The sequence below is a fragment of the Carlito syrichta genome, unplaced genomic scaffold (assembly GCF_000164805.1).
Source record: "Carlito syrichta isolate Samal-C Ts95f unplaced genomic scaffold, Tarsius_syrichta-2.0.1 Scaffold303113, whole genome shotgun sequence".
In the NCBI taxonomy this organism is placed as follows: Eukaryota; Metazoa; Chordata; class Mammalia; order Primates; family Tarsiidae; genus Carlito; species Carlito syrichta.
The window spans coordinates 183499-202605 of record NW_007247209.1 but is presented as its reverse complement, the minus strand read 5'-3'; the positions used below and the strand labels follow the sequence as shown (position 1 = coordinate 202605).

General features: G+C 43.0%; 1 protein-coding gene across 1 annotated transcript; it reads left to right on the top strand.

Annotated features, from left to right (window-relative positions):
• The first annotated feature begins 925 nt into the window (after positions 1-925).
• ASB1 (ankyrin repeat and SOCS box containing 1) lies at positions 926-17935 on the top strand. Its single transcript, XM_008057718.2, has 5 exons — positions 926-985; positions 6523-6664; positions 8588-8890; positions 15466-15851; positions 17599-17935. The coding sequence occupies exons 1-5, from the start codon at positions 937-939 to the stop codon at positions 17724-17726; spliced, it is 1008 nt and encodes a 335-aa protein (XP_008055909.1). The 5' UTR covers positions 926-936; the 3' UTR covers positions 17727-17935.
• Positions 17936-19107: the final 1172 nt, after the last annotated feature.

The following is a 19107-nucleotide window of genomic DNA, read 5'->3' as shown; positions in this document are numbered from 1 at the left end:
TCATCAGTCTCCTGCTGTATCTTGTACTCCACCTCTAAAACCCAATGGGGCTCTTCGCTCTCAAATGCTGCCTTCTCTATGATGTCCTCCTCCTACACGAAGACTTCTCTGTAACTCAGGTGGCAGGAATGGAAGAAGCCAAGGGAATCCATGCTTAAGAACCAAAATCAATACATGTTTTGACAACATTGCAATATTGGAAATTGGGAGTATGCAGGAAAAGTTATTCGTTTGCTCTCTAATGCGTTCATTTATTCAATTCACTGTGTGTCAGGCACTGGGCTGTAATAACATATAATGTGATTCCTGGCTTCATGGAAGAAATTTAGGGGGCATTCATCCGAAGCCCTGCGGTACACCTTCAACAACCTCTGTACCTTCGAATCCACCCTCCCGGGGCTACTCGTGGTTCACGGCCGGGCTCGCGGACACACTGGAGCAGGCCCTGCGGCTGACGCTGGATTCGGTTAGCGGCGGGCCACCCACCAGCCTGTCTGGTTCCAACCCAAGTCAGAAGACTCCTATGGCCCCGCCCACACACAGAGAAGAGGGCCACGCCCCTTCCTTGGGGAAGGACCCGATCAACAGAGTCTCAGGGATATGCAAATTAGGTTCCGCCTCCAAGTAAACGCGGTTTCCAACTTCTCTGCTTCTCCTGTGGAGAAATGACAGCACGGTCGGTGCCCCGACAGTCGGTATCCTTAAATCCCGCGCCGGACTGCTGCAGCGGTCAGCACTCAGTAGGGCAAGGAGCCGGAATTCGCGGCCCGGCGCCCGGCACAGGGCACCGGAAGCCAGAGAGAGAGGCGCGCCCCCGCCGGAAGCCGCGCTCCTGACTCGGCCCACCTGCCTGCTGCGCCGGAAGTGGCCGCTGGCCGTTTTCGGGCCAGGGGCGGCCGGGGAGGCGGGCTGTGAGATCCGAAGGCAGAAGCATCCATGGCAGAGGGCGGCGCCCCTGACGGGCGGGCCGGGCCGGGGCCCGCAGGTAACGTGCGTATGGCCTCTAGGCCGCGGGGCGTGTGGAGGCAGTGGGGGACTGGCCCGGCGACCCTGCCAAGGCCCTGCGTCCTCATCTTGGAATGACTAGACCCATTGGGCTGCCAGGGAGCCGTGCCCCGCTGGCAGGGTGTCCGGTCCGCGCGGCTCACAGTGCGGACTACCCGACCACGAATGCGTCCCCAGCGCCTCGGCCTCCTGTGGACAGCCCTCGCGCTAGGTTTTCTTTCCAGTGCAACTTGCATTGTAACTTCCATCCAGTTAACCGATCGGTTGTGATATGACCCCAGCTGTAAAAATAGGACGTGGGTCATTGTCCAGCAACGAGCGTACCGATGAGGAAAGCCCCTCAGTCAGCCTTAGGGAGGGCAAGTACCTTCTCCGTATTCTGCCAACTACGGCATGTCCCAAGGTGGTACAGCAGGGCCACCACCCCCGACTTTCCCACAAGCACAGACATACTGGGACAGCAAAGACGCCGTCCCCAGCGATCTTGTCAGTGACACAGCTTGTCCAGGGGCCCTTGGCCCACCAGCAGAGGAGGCAGCTAGAAAGGCTGTCACCTACCACCCAAAATAGCCATCTCACTTAGGGTCTCACCTTGAAGTATTCCTACCATGCAAATGTGAATTTGTAGGGGAAGCAGTCAGGCGACATCTCTCTTTCCCTGAGTTGGGATTCCCTCCTTGCTGGATTTCTGAGCTTGTCATTTGTGCCAGTGCCTTCATGTGCTCTGAACTTTATTTATGTGCTCATCTTTGTCTTTGGAGAGATTTTTCTTCAAGAGTTTATTACTCCATCTTACTAGTAAACTGAGAAGTTTATTACTCTTAAGTTTGCAGAAATCTCAAAAGATTGACTTGGAGACAGGTGCAAGTAGCCTTTTTTATCCATTCCCTCCCTCCCGATATTTATTCATTCAACAGATATTTATTGAGAGCCTACTGTTGGCTAGACCCATCTGAGGATACCATAGTGAGGAGAACAAGCCAGACAAAAGGCCAGCCATCCTGGGCTTTGGTTGGCATTGACTTTGACCTCAGGGACTGCCAGGACCTTAGGGTATGGGATGGCATCTAATGTGAGAGTGATAGATGGAATGAGAGGTGTTCAGTTGGAAAAAGAAGACTGACAGCTACTTCCCAGTATAGAGAGAGGTCTTGTGGAAGAAACACTGGCTTTGCCTTATGCACTGGCCTTTTTTTTTTTTTTTTGAGTTGGTGTCTCACTCCGTCGCCCAGGCTGGGGTGCAGTGGCACACTCACGGCCACCCCAGCATCGACCTGCTGGGCTTTGGCAATCCTTCTGCCTCAGCCTTCCAAGTAGCTGGAACTATAGTTACGTGCTACCATGTCTGGCTAATTTTTTTTTTTTTTTTTATTGTGGAGACGAGGTATTGCCAATTTGCCTGGGCTGGTCTCGAACCGTGGGCTCAGGCAATCCACTCATCTCGGCTCCCAAAGTGCTGGGATTACAGGCTGAGCCACTGAGCCAGCCACAGGACTTTTTAAATATCCATGTACAGTGAAGTTTTGTTTTTCAATGTGTTTTGGGCCTGGGATGGAGGGACAATAGATGTTCAGTTAAGGTGTAGGTGCTGTCCTGGGGTAATTATGTTGTCATTGGAGTAGCTGGTCAGCCAAACACAAACTTAAAGTTGCCTTTGAATCTGGAGCTCCGGAAGATTCCGAGGCTGCATTGAGCTGGGCCAGGAATGGGGTATACAGAGGCCAACAAAGGGAGTCCGGAGGAGGACTTAGCAAAATTCCCATCCCACTTACCTGTTGGTTATTCCCCACTCCTGTACCTTTCCCACTCCTACTTTGAACTTTTTCAACCTATAGTAATTGCAACTATGGGGTGATTACAGTGGAGGATAGTGACTGAAAGGAAGGACTGGGGTGGTCTTAAAGAGCCTTTAAGACTGTGTTGGCCGTGAGCGACAGAGTGAGACTCTGACTCAAAAAAAAAAAAGAGGCATTTGTACATTGAGATACCTATTTGGAAATAATTTGCGTTCTTCACCTCACACCATAATCCAAAATAAATTCCTAAAAATTTAAGACTTCTTTGAAAATAATTTCTCAGATAGGTGTGTAAGTAAAAAGCATGAACTTGGCTGGGCATGATGGCTCATGTATATAATCCCAGCACTTTGGGAGGCCAAAGTGAGAGGATTGCCTGAGTCCACGGGTTCTAGATAAGCCCGGGCAACTTGGTGAGATCTCATCTCTACAATAAATAAAAAAATTAGCTGGGCATGGTGGTACGTGCCTGTAGTTTCAGCTACTTGGAAGGCTGAGGCAGAAGGATCACCTGAGCCCAGCAGGTCGAGGCTGCGGTGGGTGCGAGTGAGCCACTGATTCAAAAAGCACTGTAGTCTGTTAAGTGCGCCATGATAGCATTATGTCTAAAAAATATACATACCTTAATTTTAAATACTTTTTTGCTAAAAATGACAATGATCATCTGAGCCTTCAGCAAGTGGTAATCTTTTTACTGGTGGAGAGTCCTTAGTGTTAATGGTTGTCGACTTATCAGGGTGGTAGTTGTTGAAGATTAGGGTGACTGTGGCAATTTCTTCTTTTTTTTGTGAGCAAGTCAGTTTATTATTAGGAGACAGGAAAGCTCTCGTCAGAGAGAGGAGACCTAAAAGTGGGTTGCCCGCAATATCTTTATAAGACAACAATTAAGTTTGCCATATCAATTGACTCCTTTCACAAAAGATTTCTCTGTAGTGTATGATGCTGTTTGATAACATTTTACCCACTGTAGAAATTCTTTCAAAATTGGAATCAATTTCCTCAAACTCTGCTGTTGCTTTATCAACTAAGTTGATGTGATATTGTTGGACAACAGTGTTCACAGCATCTTCACCAGGAGTAGATACCATGTCAAGAAACCATTTCCTTTTCTCATCCATAGGAAGCAACTCCTCATCCATTCATGAGGTTGCAGCAATTCAGTCACATCTTCAGGCTCCACTTCAAATTCTAGTTCTCTTGCTATTTCCACCACAATTGCTGTTACTTCCTCCACTGAAGCCTTGAAGTCATCCACGAGGGTGGGAATCAACTTTCAAACCCTGTTAATATTGGTATTTTGACCGCCTCCCACATGTTCTTAATGGCATCTAGAATGATTAATATTTTCCAGAAGGTTTTCATTTTATTTTGCCTAAATCCACCAGAAAGGTCACTCTGTGGCAGCTATAGCCTTATAGGATGTATTTCTTAAATCATAATAACAACTGAAGGTTGAAATTGCTCCTTAATCCATGGGCTACAGAATGGATCTTGTGTTAGCAGGCTGCTAACTAATTGAAAACAACATGAATCTCCTTGTACATCTCCATCAGAGCTCTTGGCTGACCAGGTACATTGTCAACGAGCAGTCATATTTTGAAAGGAATCTATATTCAGGGCAGTAGGTCTCAATAGTGAGCTTAAATTATTCAGTAAACCATGCTGTAAACAGATGTGCTGTCATCTGAACTTTGTTGTTCTATTAGTAGAGCACAGACAGAAGGATATTTGGAATGGTAAATGAACATTGGCTTCTACTTAAAGTCACCAGCTGCATTAGCCTCTAACAAGAGAGTCAGTCTGCCCTTGAAGCTTAGAAGACTTCTCCTTTCTAGCTATGAAAGTCCTTGATGACGTCTTCTTCCAATAGAAGGTTGCTTTTTTAATCTATATTGAAGATCAGTTGTTTAGTATAGCCACCTTCATCAATGATTTAGATCTTATATTCTGGATATCTCACTGCTGCTTCTCCATTAGCACTTACTGCCTTATCTAGTACTTTTATGTTATGGAGATGGCGCCTTTTCTGAAACCTCACGAACCAACCTCTGCTAGCTTCTTACTTCTTCTGCAGCTTCCTCCCCTTTCTCCAACCTTCTTAGAATTCAGGAAAGTTAGGGCCTTGTCTCAATTAGACTTTGGGTTCAGGGAATGTTGTAGCTGGTTTGATCCTGTATCCAGACACTAAAACTTTCTCCACATTGGCAAAAGACTGTTTTACTTTATTATTGTGTGTTCACTGAAGTAGCACCTTTAATTTCCTTCAAGAACTTTTCACAATTTGACTGTTTGGCACAAGAGGCCTAGCTTTTGACCTGTCTCAGCTTTTGACATGCTTAAATTTTGTCACTAAATGTAATCATTTCTAGCTTTTGATTTAAAGTGAAACGTGTGCACCTCTTCCTTTCACTTGAGCATTTAGAGGACTTGTGGAGTTATTAATTGGCCTAATTTCAATATTGTTGTGTCTTGGAATAGGGAGCCTAAGGAGAGGGAGAAAGACTGCCAATGAACAGTCAATGAGTAGTCAGAATAGGAGTCAGAACACACACAACACTTACCGATTAAGTTCCACTGTCTTATGGGGCACAGTTTGTGTGATATCCCAAAACAGTTACAGTAGTAATATCATTGATCACCATAACAGATATAATAACAAAACACTAGAAATATTGTAAGAATTACCACGGTATAACACAGAAGACACAAAATGAGCACATGCTGTTGGAGAAATGGCTCTAATAGACTTGCTGAAAACAGGGCTGCCACAAACCTTCAATTTGTAATAAATGTAATTATCTGCAAAGAGTAATATAGTGAAGCACAATGAAATGCCCTGTATTAAGTTGTTTATACTAAGGTCTTTCAGGGCAATTTAATCTGTTTGATTTATTTATCTTGTTATTCTGATGAATGTTCTGTTATGTAGTAGGGTAAGTCTTTTCTTATTATTCTTACTAAAAAACCAAAAAAGCTATTTTCCCTTTATTTATACTTCCAAATGAACTTTAGGATCTTTTTGTCACATTTGATATTAAAACCCTAAAGAAAGTCCGGGCACAGTAACTCATGCCTGTAATCCCACCTCTTTGGGACAGTGAGGCAGGAGGATTGCTTGAGTCTAGGAATTTGAAACCAGCCTGGGCAACACAGTGAGACTTCGTTTCTACAAAAAATAAAAAAATTAGCTGGGCATGGTGGTACACACCTGTAGTCCCAGCTACTCAGGAAGCTGAGGTGGGAGGATTGCTTGAGCTCAGGCATTCAAGACTGCATTGAGCTATGATTGTGTTACTTTACTCCAGCTTGGGCAAAAGAGTGAGACCATGTCTCAAGACAAATAGAAAACCCAAAGAGGTTGGTCACTCTATCTATCTATCTATCTATCTATCTATCTATCTATCTATCTATCTATCTAGAGTCAGGGTGTCTGCACAGCAGCACAGTACAATTTTGAACTATTTATTTATTTATTTAGAGTTGGGTCTCTGTACAACAGCACAGAATAGTTTTGAACTCCTGACCTGAAGGGATTCGCCTGTCTCAGCCTCCTGAGTAGCTGGGATTATAGGTGTGAGCTACCATGTCAGGCTTGTGATTTCTTTCTTGAGATTTTGAAAGTGTAGCTGGGAAAGGGAGGACTCCCTTCAGATGATGCCCTCTTATGGTTGGCCCTGACACTGGTTCCCTGAATCGACAGGACCCCCTCTGTTCAGCGCAGGTCCTAATCTGAAGGAATGGCTGAGGGAGCAATTTTGTGATCACCCGCTGGAGCACTGTGAGGACACGAGGCTCCACGATGCAGCCTACGTGGGGGACCTGCAGACCCTCCGTAGCCTGTTGCAAGAGGAGAGTTACCGGAGGTGAGTGGCGCTGGTTTAGTTTCTTGGGCCTCTGCGGGGCCGAACGAAGCTGAGCCTCTCCATCTGGTTTGTACACGAAGACCCTGATGCGGGGAGTAGTGTGTTCTACCTTTAGAGGATGAAGGAAAAAAGGAGGCTGGTCACAGTTGTGGGAGACAGTCGAGGAGTATGGTCAGCGAGACCTGAGTTCAAGTCTGGCTCAGTCATTGATCTTTGTACTTTCTGGAAATTTTTGGCCCTCTCTGGGTCAGCCTCCCCAGTGTTACCTATGAGGCCCTGTTACTCTCTTCAGTACTGGCCCTGTCCCTTTTGAGGTGCTTGTGTCTCTTTATCCCAGGTGGTTCTGTGCGCTTATCTCCTTCATCTGGTGTCCTCTCCCTGACTTCTCAGGCCCTCAGTCGTCTGCCCCCAGGGGATGGTATCTCATCGCCCCAGGGGTTGGTGGGTGTTCTGCCCGCTGTTCCTCCTATGGGTGGTCCCCGGCCCTTGCCTGGCCAAACCCTGCCAGTCCTTCCAAAGTGGCATAGCCCTTCCTTTGCAGCAGCAGACTCTTGCTCTTCCCTCTCCCTGCTCAGGACACCTGGGAGGGCAGAGGCTGCCTTCTCTCTGGAGTGTTCCCTGATTGTTCTGTGGGTCTAAAATTGGAGTCCCGACTAGATTTTAAACTCAGCTACAACCAGAAACTCCTCCATACTTTTTCTGTGTTTCTGCTTCCTTTTGAGGACTAGGATGGCAGTGAGTTGATAGAAGAAATGCCTACATGTTGGTGCTGAAACAAATACTACCACTCTTCTTTGGATAGTTCCCAAGTAAAGAATTTCTAACAGTACAGGAATATGTTTCTTTTGTCCTTTCCTTCTAGTGTGTTAGCATTATTTCATCAGAGAAGATAGCGGTATTTTTTTCTTTAAAAGTACCAGAGAGGATTGTCATACAAAGACAAATGGATTATTTACAGATATTTAATGTGAATGGCTCAAGCCCAAAGAAAACCTTAGTTAAACTTGCAGATATAATAGTAGAATAAATTAGAGTCCAGCTAGGTATTAGACCGAGTGTTTCCATATTGCTTTTCCAAGTACTTTTTTCTTTTCTTCTTTTAACCAGTACATCTCCCATTTATTTACAATATTTTGCTGTTACTACTTATTTCTTTGTTCCTCAACTTTTTTGACCAGTCATAGTTAGTGCATGGCTTGAAGGAGAAACCCCAAGGGCTGGTTTGAGGAGATGCTTCCTGCTTCATATTCTTGGGTTGCTGGTTCTGGTTTTCCTTGGTTGTTGACTTGATGGCTCAGTGGACAGTAGAGGCAGCTGCAGTCTGATTGTCACATTCTCTGAAAGCTGAGTCTGGACAATTTCCTCTGTTGCTGTTGGCCAGGAGTGTAGCTGCCATGCCACCTTAGTGACTCCTTCTGGCTGTCATTTGTGCTACCTCAGTGGACCATAGTGATCACCCAGTTCCAGTGAGGATGCTGAGGTCCAGCCTCAGGCCTTCATGGATGGTAACAGGTGAAAAGGGACCTGGGACCCTGACCCAGATTCCTGGGTGAGTGCCGTTCAGTCTGTACTGCCTCCCGGACAGACCCGTCCCTCCTTTGTAGAGGAAGGTGCTTTGGACGGTGTGTCAGGAAGTCTAAGGACTAGAGATCTTCGTTCTGGTGCTGATCATTCTGCCAGTGCCTTGAGTTTCCTCCTCTAGAGTGGGCCTCTTAATGCCTGTGCTGCTGTGACCAGGTCCAGCAGGTGAAGATGTGAAAGCATTTCAGAAAACAGAATAGGCAGCATGAAACCAGAGGAATGACTGTTTAAGTGATTGCCCTCGTCGGGGCATCTGTTTCACATTACCAGTGTGAGAGGAGGTAGAGCAGCCTGTCCCCTTTTGGGGCTGCCTCTCACGACTCCCCTGTGTTCCTCCTGTAGCCGCATAAACGAGAAGTCTGTCTGGTGCTGTGGCTGGCTCCCCTGCACACCGTTGCGGATCGCGGCCACTGCAGGCCACGGGAACTGTGTGGACTTCCTTATCCGGAAGGGGGCCGAGGTGGATCTGGTGGATGTGAAGGGACAGACGGCTCTGTATGTGGCTGTGGTGAACGGACACCTGGAGAGTGCCCAGATCCTTCTCGAAGCTGGCGCTGACCCTAATGGAAGCCGGCACCATCGCAGCACCCCTGTCTACCACGCCTCTCGTGTGGGCAGGGCCGACATCCTGAAGGCCCTCATTAGGTCAGTACTGCAGGCTCCGCCCCCATTGGGTCCTACAGCTGCTTTCTTGTTCCTTTTCTGTCTTTGCTTTTTTTTCCCTTTAATCCCATTTCCCATTAAGAAAAAAAAAAAGTGCAGCTAGCTGCCACATTCATTTAATTTTACATAAACATGCTCTTTGAGGCTGAAGCAAATCTGACTGGTTTTCAATGTGAAAATAAAATATAAAAACTGTTCTTGGTGTTATTTCTAAACAGAACTTGTCTCTAGTCCTAATGGAATAGAAATTTATATAATCAGTATTTAATAAATTTTTTTGTGTGTGTTAACATCACACATAGGAATACTATGTTTTCTAGGATTTGACATTTTCAGCAATTGAGAATTAATTTACAAAAAAAGAAGAGAATTACTGTATTTTGTAAGCGGAAACACCACCACTAAAAACAGAATACTATAAATAGAATAATGTCATTTGTTTCTAAAGATTATTGACACACTAGAGTGATGCGAAAATAATAGCAAAAGCGAGATATTTCATGACAAACTTTTGGGGGTAAGGTTAGTACTTGTAATCCACGAGTTATCTCGGGGTAAGCTGCAGCTGCCAAGAGTGGCTGACAAGTATTCTTGGGGCAAGCGGGAAAAGTGTTAAAATTTGACTTGTTAGAGGATTTGTCTATTTTGCTAGTCTTTTTCAAGAACTGCTTCTTAGCTTTGTCATTTCTCTTATTTTTCTTCTTATTCATTTACATTTATTTTTATCTTTTTCCCATTTTTAATCTTTTTGAGTTGAATACTTACTCATTTTTTCTTGATTAATGTAAACTTATTATTATTATTTTTTTGAGTTAGAGTCTCACTCTGTCACCCAGGCTGGAGTGCAGTGGCATGCTCACAGCCACCCCAGCATTCACCTGCTGGGCTCCAACGACCCTTCCGTCTCAGCCTTCCAAGTAGCCAGAACTACAGGTGTATGCTGCCACGCCTGGGTAATTTTTTATTTATCGTAGAAACGAGGTCTTGCCAAGTTGCCTGGGCTGGTCTCGATTCCACGGGCTCAGGCAATCCACTCACCTCGGCCTCCCAAAGTGCTGGGATTACAGGCTGAGCCACTGAGCCCAGCCAATAATGTAAACTTATCTTTTACTATAGTTTTGGCCATGTCCTCTAAGCTTTTCCCTTAGTTTTAAAATAGCTATAATTGAAGTTGATTTCCTCTTTGTTCTTGGAATTATGGAGAGAAAAAATTTTGTTGTTTTGTTTTTTTGAGTCAGGGTCTCACTCTTGCTCAGGCTGGAGTGTAGTGGTATGATCACAGTTTACCACAGCCTCAACCTCTTGGGCACAGGCGATCCTTCGACCTCAGCCTCCTGAGTATAGGTGCATACAACCACACCCAGCTATTTAAAAATTTTTTTTTGTGGAAATGAATTCTTGCTATGTTGCCTAGACTAGTCTTGAACTCCTGGGCTCAAGCAGTTCTTCATCTTGGCTTCCCAAAGTGCTAGGATTACAGGTGTGAACCACTGCATCTGTCTGAGAAAGTATTAATAACATTTTTGAAAAACTTCTAATTTTATTGTATTGTGCTCAGGTAATATGGACCATATAGTGTTCATTTTGGGGATTCTTTGGTTTTGTTATTTTTATTATTTATTAATGTCAGACTACATTATTGTTGTGGATGCGTAAAACAAAGTACATGACCATGAGTATTTTATTTGCATACTACAATGTGTTATCTTAAATTGTTTTATTCAGAACTATTCTTTCTTTTTTACATTTTTGCCATTGGATCTGCCAGAAATTCAGAGAAATCTATGATTTTGTCAGTTTCCTGATACTTTGAATAGTATTTACTTTGGTCTTTTTTTTTTTTGAGTCGGGGTGTCACTCTGTCACCCAAGCTGGAGTGCAGTGGCACAGCTCACAGCTCACTGCAGCTTCAACCTCCTGGACTCAGGCAATCCTTCTGCCCCATCCTCCCAAGTATCTGGTACTATACACACGAGTCACCACACCCAACTGATTTTCTGATATTTTTGTGGCGACAGGGTCTGCTTTGACTATTTTGATGCTAATTGAGTTTGTAAACGTTTTGGCTTATGGATTATGCCCACTGTCAAAACTAAAGAGTACTATTAGTTTTATTTAAGGCTTGTTTACACAGTGTTATATATTTATTTAGTTTTAATCTTAGGGAGTTTAAGTAGTTCTGTGTGTGCTCATAAAGAACTGTTTGTCTGGGATTCTTTGTTTTTTAACACAGTTAACATTATAGCTATAACTGATGTTAGGATCTATTTCTGTTTTCTTTCTGTTTCTTAACTATTTCCTTTATTTGATATCTTTGTTCCATAGTCTGTTTTCTTTACTTTCCCCTTCCATTCTTTTAAAAGGTTTACAGTCTTATTTTGATCATTTTAATGGTTACCTTTATTTTTTCTGTTTGAACCAATTGTGTTTTCATTTTTCATGTGCCCAGTGATGTCTGTCTACCAAAGATGCTTTTTTTCTTCCCATACTCTGGTGGTCAAATTGTTCTGTGCTTGGGCAGGGTGCAGTTTAGGTATCTGATTCTCCGTGAAAATTTTCAGTATTGGAAAGGATTGGGTAAGGGGGTCTACAGGCTACAGTTATGGGGCTCTGATGAGCAGGGACTTGGCATTCACTTTGCCCAGCACAAAACATGGCTTTTAAATTAGGTACTGAGAATATATTTATATCATCAAAAGGTTTTGCATGTTAAATAGCTATACAGTTGACTTTTGTGAAAATAAATGAGAGTGATAAGGTGGTTATATTAAAGGGAGTTAAAGCTGTGAGGCTTTTTTCCTCTTTTTGAGGATTTCTAGCCTGATCATCTAAGCTACCTCAGTTCAGTATCTTTGCATCTTGGAGAATGTAAGTAATTTGGAGATGACTTTGAGTAGGATCAATCAGTGAAATTCCATCTTGGTTCCAGAAGTCCCTTTGGGCATTTCAGTCAATTCGTGATGAAGAACTGCTTTTAGTTACCTGCTGGCTTGACTGAGATGTACATATGTAGATGCCTTTCTTGAGAAAACATTACTAAGATGTCTTATTTCCTCACTAAAGCACAGGACATTATACTGTTGCAATGAGGTACCAAGAGCATGTATTATTCTATTAAAAAGTTTTCTATATTCTGAATTCCAGGATAATTGGCTTTTGGAAAATGAGGGTGATATGGTTAAGTTACTGAACAGTGATATCTGAAAATAATCTATTGTAGCTCCTGCCTTCTGTATGTCATTTCCCTACTAGCAGGACTCTCATCTTTCACTGTAGTAATTTTTTGTTCCTCTGTAAGAAACCTCCATTTTGTTATTTGTAAATTCCCTTGATATATATTGCTTATGTTTTAGAAAAAAGGTAAGGAATGGAATTTCTATGTGTGCAAAAGTTATAGTGATTTATTGAGTTGTCCCAGTGGTTCCTTGCCAGTGATATTAAAAGCAATAGAGGAATTTGGAAAATATTCAGGATTAAAATTAACTGGCTTTCATCCAGTATATTTTTATGAGTGGATGAAGGGCTATCTTTCCCACAGCTCAGCTAATAACAGATTGTCATATTGCCCAAAATTACAAACGATTTGGAAGATTTTCCCCTAAAAATAGGGAGAAAAAAAAAAATCACTGCTTGAAGTCTAGTTTTTCCTTTTCTTAATTGGTTGAGTGTATGAAATGAAATATCAGTTTCTGGTTGGTTTCATATGTATTTTAGAAAGTTTCTCCTGGCACTCCTAGAATGTCTTGGAGAATGAGTGATGTCTATGTTTGTAGTGGAAGCTTCATTATCATGTGGGCATGTTGGTCCATGTGCCTGTCCTTAGGCCTGTGTTGAAAGCAGTTTGGGTTCCAGGGGACAGTTTTTCTGGACACTTAGAATGGTGCTGAAGAGATGAGTAGAAAGCGTGATTGGTGGTTGATACTGTTAGCCAGCCATTGTTTCTTAAAGCCTGGAAAACTGCTGTTCTGTCTTCCCTGCACTCTTGCATGTCCACCCCATCATCAATGCTTCCTACACAAGGCTGTTTCCTATTGCAAATGAAATACTTGTCTGGGGCCAGTGAAAGTTCAAGAAAGCAGGTGCCGAGTGTCTAATGTTTACTCAAATTAGAGTCAGGTAATGCATCTTGAGCAGGAATCTCACAGAAGTGAGGTTGTGTTCTCATTACCTCTTGTCAGATTGCACATGATTTCAGTTTGTCTCATTGCTGCTGATATTCACTTTGATCGTTTGATTAAGGTTTGCTGTCTTCAGCTGTTACAGATATGCTTTAATGAACTGCCTTGTGCATACATCTTTTCATAGTTTTGCAAATGTATTTTGGGAATAGATCTCAAGAAGTGTGACTGATAGATTAAAGGGTAAATATATGTGTGATTTTGCTAGCAATCACCAAATTCCCCTCCATAGGGCTTGCTCCAGTTTGTGTTGCCCCAGTAATGAATGAAGACTCCCTGTTTCCTAAAATCCTGGTCAATAAACTTTTGGATTTTTCCCAATCTGATAGGCAAGAAGTTGTATCTCAGAGTAGTTTTAATTTGCAGTTCTGTTGTTATGAGTGAGGCTGAGCATCTTTTCATATGGATATCTAGTCATCCAAAAAAACACTTATTAAAAAGCTCACCTCCCCCTTATTTGAGATGCCATCCTTACTGTATACTAAATTTCTTTTATTTTTTATTTTTATTTTATTTTTTGCTTTTATTTCTTAAGCGTAGATTAAATTTCTATATGCAGTTTGGCCCATTTCTGGATTTTTTGTCATTTTTGTCCTATTGATTTGTCTGTTCGTGTACTAATACCATAGTTTTATTTTATAGGTCTATATAATAAGCTTTATGTATAGTAATGCTGTCTCCATTATTGCCTTACTGTTTCATCTTGTTTGATTGTACAAATGAACTTTATCACCTAATGTAACTCCAGGGATGTTATTTTTATTTATTTATATGTATAATCAACTGATTTAGTTCTAGGGAATGGTATTTTCACTTACCAAATAAACTGAGGGAAAATTGACATCCTGATGTTGAGTCTTATTCAGTACTATGGGGTATCTTTTCATTCACTTGGGTCTACTTTTGTGCCTTTCAGTAGTAGTTTATCATTTTCATTTTGTAAATTTTCAACATTTATTGCTAAATTTATGGTTAGATATGTCAGTTAAAATTTATTTTACTATCATAAATGGAGTCTTCTCTTCTACTTTATTTTTGAATTTGTATATATGAAGCCTGTTGATTTTACAGCTTGGTACTTTAATAAACTATCTCATTGTTTGTTAGTTGTTTTTCCATTTTACTTATTTAGGGCTTTCCAGACACATATTTGTATCCTCTGAAAGTAGGGAACATTTTGCCTTTTCCTTTCCAATCTAACTCATTTAATTGCTTTCTCTTGTGTAATTGACTGGCTAAATCTTCAACAGCAATGTTAAATAGGAGGCTGGAAAACGGAAGACTGTGTCTTGTTCCAGCTTTAGCAGAGGTGCCTCTAGTGCTAAATGAGACGCTGACTTCTGGGTTGAGAAAATATATTTTATCATGTTAAGGAAAAGCCATCACTTCCTATTTTATTGATTATTTTTAAACATGCATAAGGGTTGGGTTTTGTCACTTGCCCTTTTTTCTTGCATCTGTACTGTTAATCAGAGGGTTTTTCTCTTAGACAGGTCTTGAACTTCTGAATTCAAAATCCTCCCTTCTTGGCCTTCTAAAGTCCTAGGATTATAGGCATAAGCTACCATGCCCAGCCAATAGAGCTTTTAACATAACATCTACCCTTGCATTGTTGGAATAGCTTCTGTGAGTTCATGGTATATTGCCTTCTTAAGACACTTTAGGATTTTCTTTGTTAAATTTATACTCATAAGTGAGATTAGTTGGTAGTTTTTCTTTGCTGTGACCTTTGTTAGATTTTGGGGTTATTTTGCCAGTTTGGTCAGATGAATTTGGAAATTTTTCTTCTTTTTCATTGTTCTGAAATAGTTTAAATAGCCGGGACTAGCCGGGCTTGGTGGCTCAGCCTGTAATCCTGTGCTTTGGGAGGCTGAGGTGAGTGGATTGCCTGAGCCCGCGGGTTCGAGACCTGCCTGGGCAACTTGGCGAAACCTCATCTCTACAATAAATCAAAAGATTAGCCGGTCGTGGTAGCACATGCCTGTAGTTCCAGCTACTTGGAAGGCTGAGGTGGAAGGATCGCTAGAGCCCAGCAGGTCGACGCTGTTGTGGCCGGGAGCGTGCCACTGCACTCCAGTCTGGGCGACAGAATGAGACTCCAACTCAAAAAAAAAAAAAAAAAAAAAAAAAAAAATTGCCGGGACTATTGGACCTTTAAAGGTTCAAAAGACTTTCCTTAGGAATTTTTGTGTGTGAGTGAATTCCAGGTTCTTTCTTGCTGTCTTATTGTGCTGGAAGTCATGACTACTTGTGATCTGTGGAGTCTCCTGTAGCTCCCAGTGTCATTGAATCAAGGTCCTCAGCTCAGGGTGGCTGTGGGATCTCTATGGGCTGTCGTTAGTCCACTGCACAGTCTGACTTTACCTCTTTCCCCTGTAGGTATGGAGCTGATGTGGATGTCAACCACCACCTGACTCCTGATGTCCAGCCCCCTTTCTCCCGGCGCCTCACCTCCTTGGTGGTCTGCCCATTGTACATCAGTGCAGCCTACCACAACCTCCAGTGCTTCCGGCTGCTCCTTCTGGCTGGGGCAAACCCCGACTTCAACTGCAATGGTCCTGTCAACACTCAGGGATTCTACAGGGGCTCCCCTGGGTGTGTCATGGATGCTGTCCTGCGGCATGGCTGTGAGGCAGCCTTTGTGAGCCTGCTGGTAGAGTTTGGGGCCAACCTGAACCTGGTGAAGTGGGATTCATTGGGCCCAGAGTCGAGAGGCAGAAGGAAGGTAGACCCTGAGGCCTTGCAGGTCTTTAAAGAGGCCAGAAGTAAGTGACCTGAATTCAGATCAGACTTGTAGTCTGTTGGTCAATTGAATGAATCAAGTTGTAGCAAAAGCAAAACAAAACAAAAAACCCCCCAAAGAGCCCCAGCTAGGTAGGCACTTGGCCAAAATCTTCAGTGAGGAATAGCAATTTTCCAGAATGATCATTCTGATTGATCTTCTCTCTCTCTCTTTTTTTTTTTTTTTTGGTGTGTCGGAGTCTCACTCTGTCACCCAGGCTGGAGTGCAGTTTCACGCTCATGGCCACTGCAATCTCAACCTGCTGGGCTCAGGTGATCCTTCCACCTCAGCCTTCCAAGTAGCTGGAGCCACAGGCATGCGCCACTATGCCTGGCTAATTTTTTGATTTATTGTAGAGATGAGGTCTTGCCAAGTTGCCCAGGCTGGTCTTGAACCCATGGGCTCAGGCAATCCTCTTACCTACACCTCCCAAATTGCTGGGATTACAGGCGTGAGCCACTGCACCTGCTGATCTTATTTTTTTTTTAATTCCTATACAGCAAGTTATTATCAGGAAATCTGTGAAGGAACATGTATGATCTCAAAGTTCCTATAATTATATACTCTTTATCTTTTTGCTCTGCTTTGTGTCTCCAAATTATTAGAGACAGTGACTTGTTTTATACATAGGTTTTAAATGAGCTCTTACAACAAATTGCACACCCATTTTCTGGAGTTCTTTGCTTCCCCTTCTTCAGTTCCACTCACATACCATTATTTTGAACTGTGTGATAAGTCTAGTTTTTGTTACTGTAAAATCGTAGTTTGCTTATTTTTGAAGAAATATCTTGTTGATGATTAATAAACTGATAGCAAGACAATACAAAGGTACCTGGTCCTAAACCAGGGGAAGTGAGGACCTGTTGGAGGCCCAAACTACCTGCATGTAGATTACTTATGTGTCTAATCCTGAGTTGTACCCCACATCTCTAAAATAAGATAGTGAGAGAGATTGGAATTGATCCGTGCCTTGGTCTTGTTATCTGAGGCTCTCCTTGGATCTCAGACACTGACCTTGTGTATCCTCTATGATTTGCCCACATGTACCCCCATCCATGAATCTGAGTCTAGAGGGCATCCGAGTCGATAACCTCTCCCTTAACCCCCTTACCTTTCACAGAACTTTAAGTTCATTGCATTTGTGTTATTAGATTTCCCTAAACCAGTTCATTAAAACATGCTGTTGTGTAGCCTTTCCAAAAATAGTTGATTAATGGTCATTTGGGAATTGTACTGATAGGAAAAAGTGAATCTTGTTCGTGGCTGTTTCACTTGTCACTTTCTTCACTACCAGAGGCAGGGATATTCCTACATTCTCTTGCTAGGAACAAAATCGTCAAGTACTGCTCGACCTGTGTTCCCCAAGCCCCCTTGGAGCTTCAGAGAAGAGGCTGACAGAGGGTGAGGGTCAGTTGCTCACAGCTGCTGGGTCCTTCAGTGGTCAACTCTTATTTCTTTGTCTAGGACATTAAACATAGTTGGGGGAGGAGATGCTGTCCCAGTGAGCAGATGCCCCAGGTTAATGAGGCTGTAAAGGTTTCACTCCTTCCTCTGTTAGAAGAAGCAGATAACCTTCCTTACCGGACCTGCTCTCCTGACTACAAAATTAGGAAGTTGGCAGTGAGCATTAGTGTGGTTCTGGCCACTTATAGCTAACCCAGATCTTCAGAGTTAGAATAGGAATTAATCTTTTTTCCTCTGTCCCTCCCTTTCTTCTCATGGCTCTCCAGGTGTTCCCAGGACCTTGCTGAGTGTGTGCCGTGTGGCTGTGAGAAGAGCTCTTGGCAAATACCGACTTCATCTGATTCCCTCACTGCCTCTGCCAGACCCCATAAAAAAGTTTCTACTTTATGAGTAGAATTCAAGTTCAGCGGTTGATTACAGTGAAGGAGAAGGTGATCTGCAGTGAAAATGGGCACCGATTCTTATATCTTGTGCTGCTGACTGAAAAAGAAGAAATGGCCTTGTTCTCATGAATTGTAATTCCATCTCAGGTGCATGGGCCATTGACAGTCTTTGCGTCATTGTCAGCCAAGAGGCTCATACAAAACTTAATATTGTTCTTCCTAAATATCTCTGTTTTGAATTTTCACAGTTTCACATTAATGAAATGGGCTGTGAAATGTGTGCTGGGCTGAGGTTGGAGGCCTGTTGATACTCCCTGTAGGGAAGACTTCTAGCACTTGCTAGAACTGTGCTTCTATTATTTATTTTTCTACTTCTCAATTAAATTATTCAATTAAAACCTTCTAATATCTAAAGGAAAGGCGAATTTGGGTAAGCAGAGAACAAAAATGCAGATCTTGAACTTGCTAGTTTGTTTTCCCTGCTCCGAGGGTTAAGTAACGTGTACTTGGCATATGTACTCCTTTGCCACTTCAGTGTTCTTTCTTTGTGGTGGAAGTGTCACATTAATTGTCTTCATTCAAGGATAGTTTCCTGGTCACACGGATTGTCTATGTTACCTCAGTCAATACATGCATTTGTTTAGAATCTACAGAGGTCAGACGCAGAGCTCTACAGCACACTACCTGTTCTGATACCTTCTGTGCCTCACATCATGCCAAGAGCTGTCATGATTTTTCTGCCATTTCACTTTAGAGAGCTTCCAGCCAGTGATTGCTTTTAGGAGGCCCACACCAAACTAAACAGTAAATGACTGCCTTCACTGGGACCAAGGACTGTTCTAACAGCATTCACTGCCAGTTCTAATAGGAGAAGGAAATGCCAGTGTCTTCTAGTCCCTACTCATACCAGAACGTGAACAATTCAGTGGGTTCTGTAGGTGGTTCTAAGCTTTCAACTGCCTGGTATCCATTGGAAAAAATATCTGGTGACTGGTTGATTGCTCTTTACTTTTTTGTCTTGGTCCTAAAATGTAAGAAGCGGAATGACTATGAGGTTAGAAGTCTTTCTTTGGCCTGCCTGGGAGAGGTGGTAGGTGAGAGAGATGATCTGGATTATTATAACAGCCGTCTTTGGCTATGTGGGCAGGACTGACTTTCATGCCCAGGGCTGTGTAACTATGCATGAGAGTCCTTGGCAGGTAGGCTTGTAGCTATGGCCTCTGCGCACTCCCAGGCTGCTGTTGTTTCCAGTCAAATCATATTTTGTCATTTGAGACCTATGAGGACCGTTGTGTGGATCCATGGTGATTCTAGACGTCAGAAATACTTAGGAATGAGCATAGTTCAAATCTGTGTTTAGATTTCTCCCTCCTCCTCCCTTTAAAAAAAAAA

What these genes read in the sequence shown, in the direction of transcription:
- ASB1 (XM_008057718.2), top strand. Translation starts at nt 937, where the DNA reads ATGGCAGAGGGCGGCGCCCCTGACGGGCGGGCCGGGCCGGGGCCCGCA. An exon ending in GGCCGGGCCGGGGCCCGCAG is followed by an intron (nt 986 to 6,522) that starts GTAACGTGCGTA and finishes TGTTCAGCGCAG; the next exon opens with GTCCTAATCTGAAGGAATGG. An exon ending in ATCCTGAAGGCCCTCATTAG is followed by an intron (nt 8,891 to 15,465) that starts GTCAGTACTGCA and finishes TTTCCCCTGTAG; the next exon opens with GTATGGAGCTGATGTGGATG.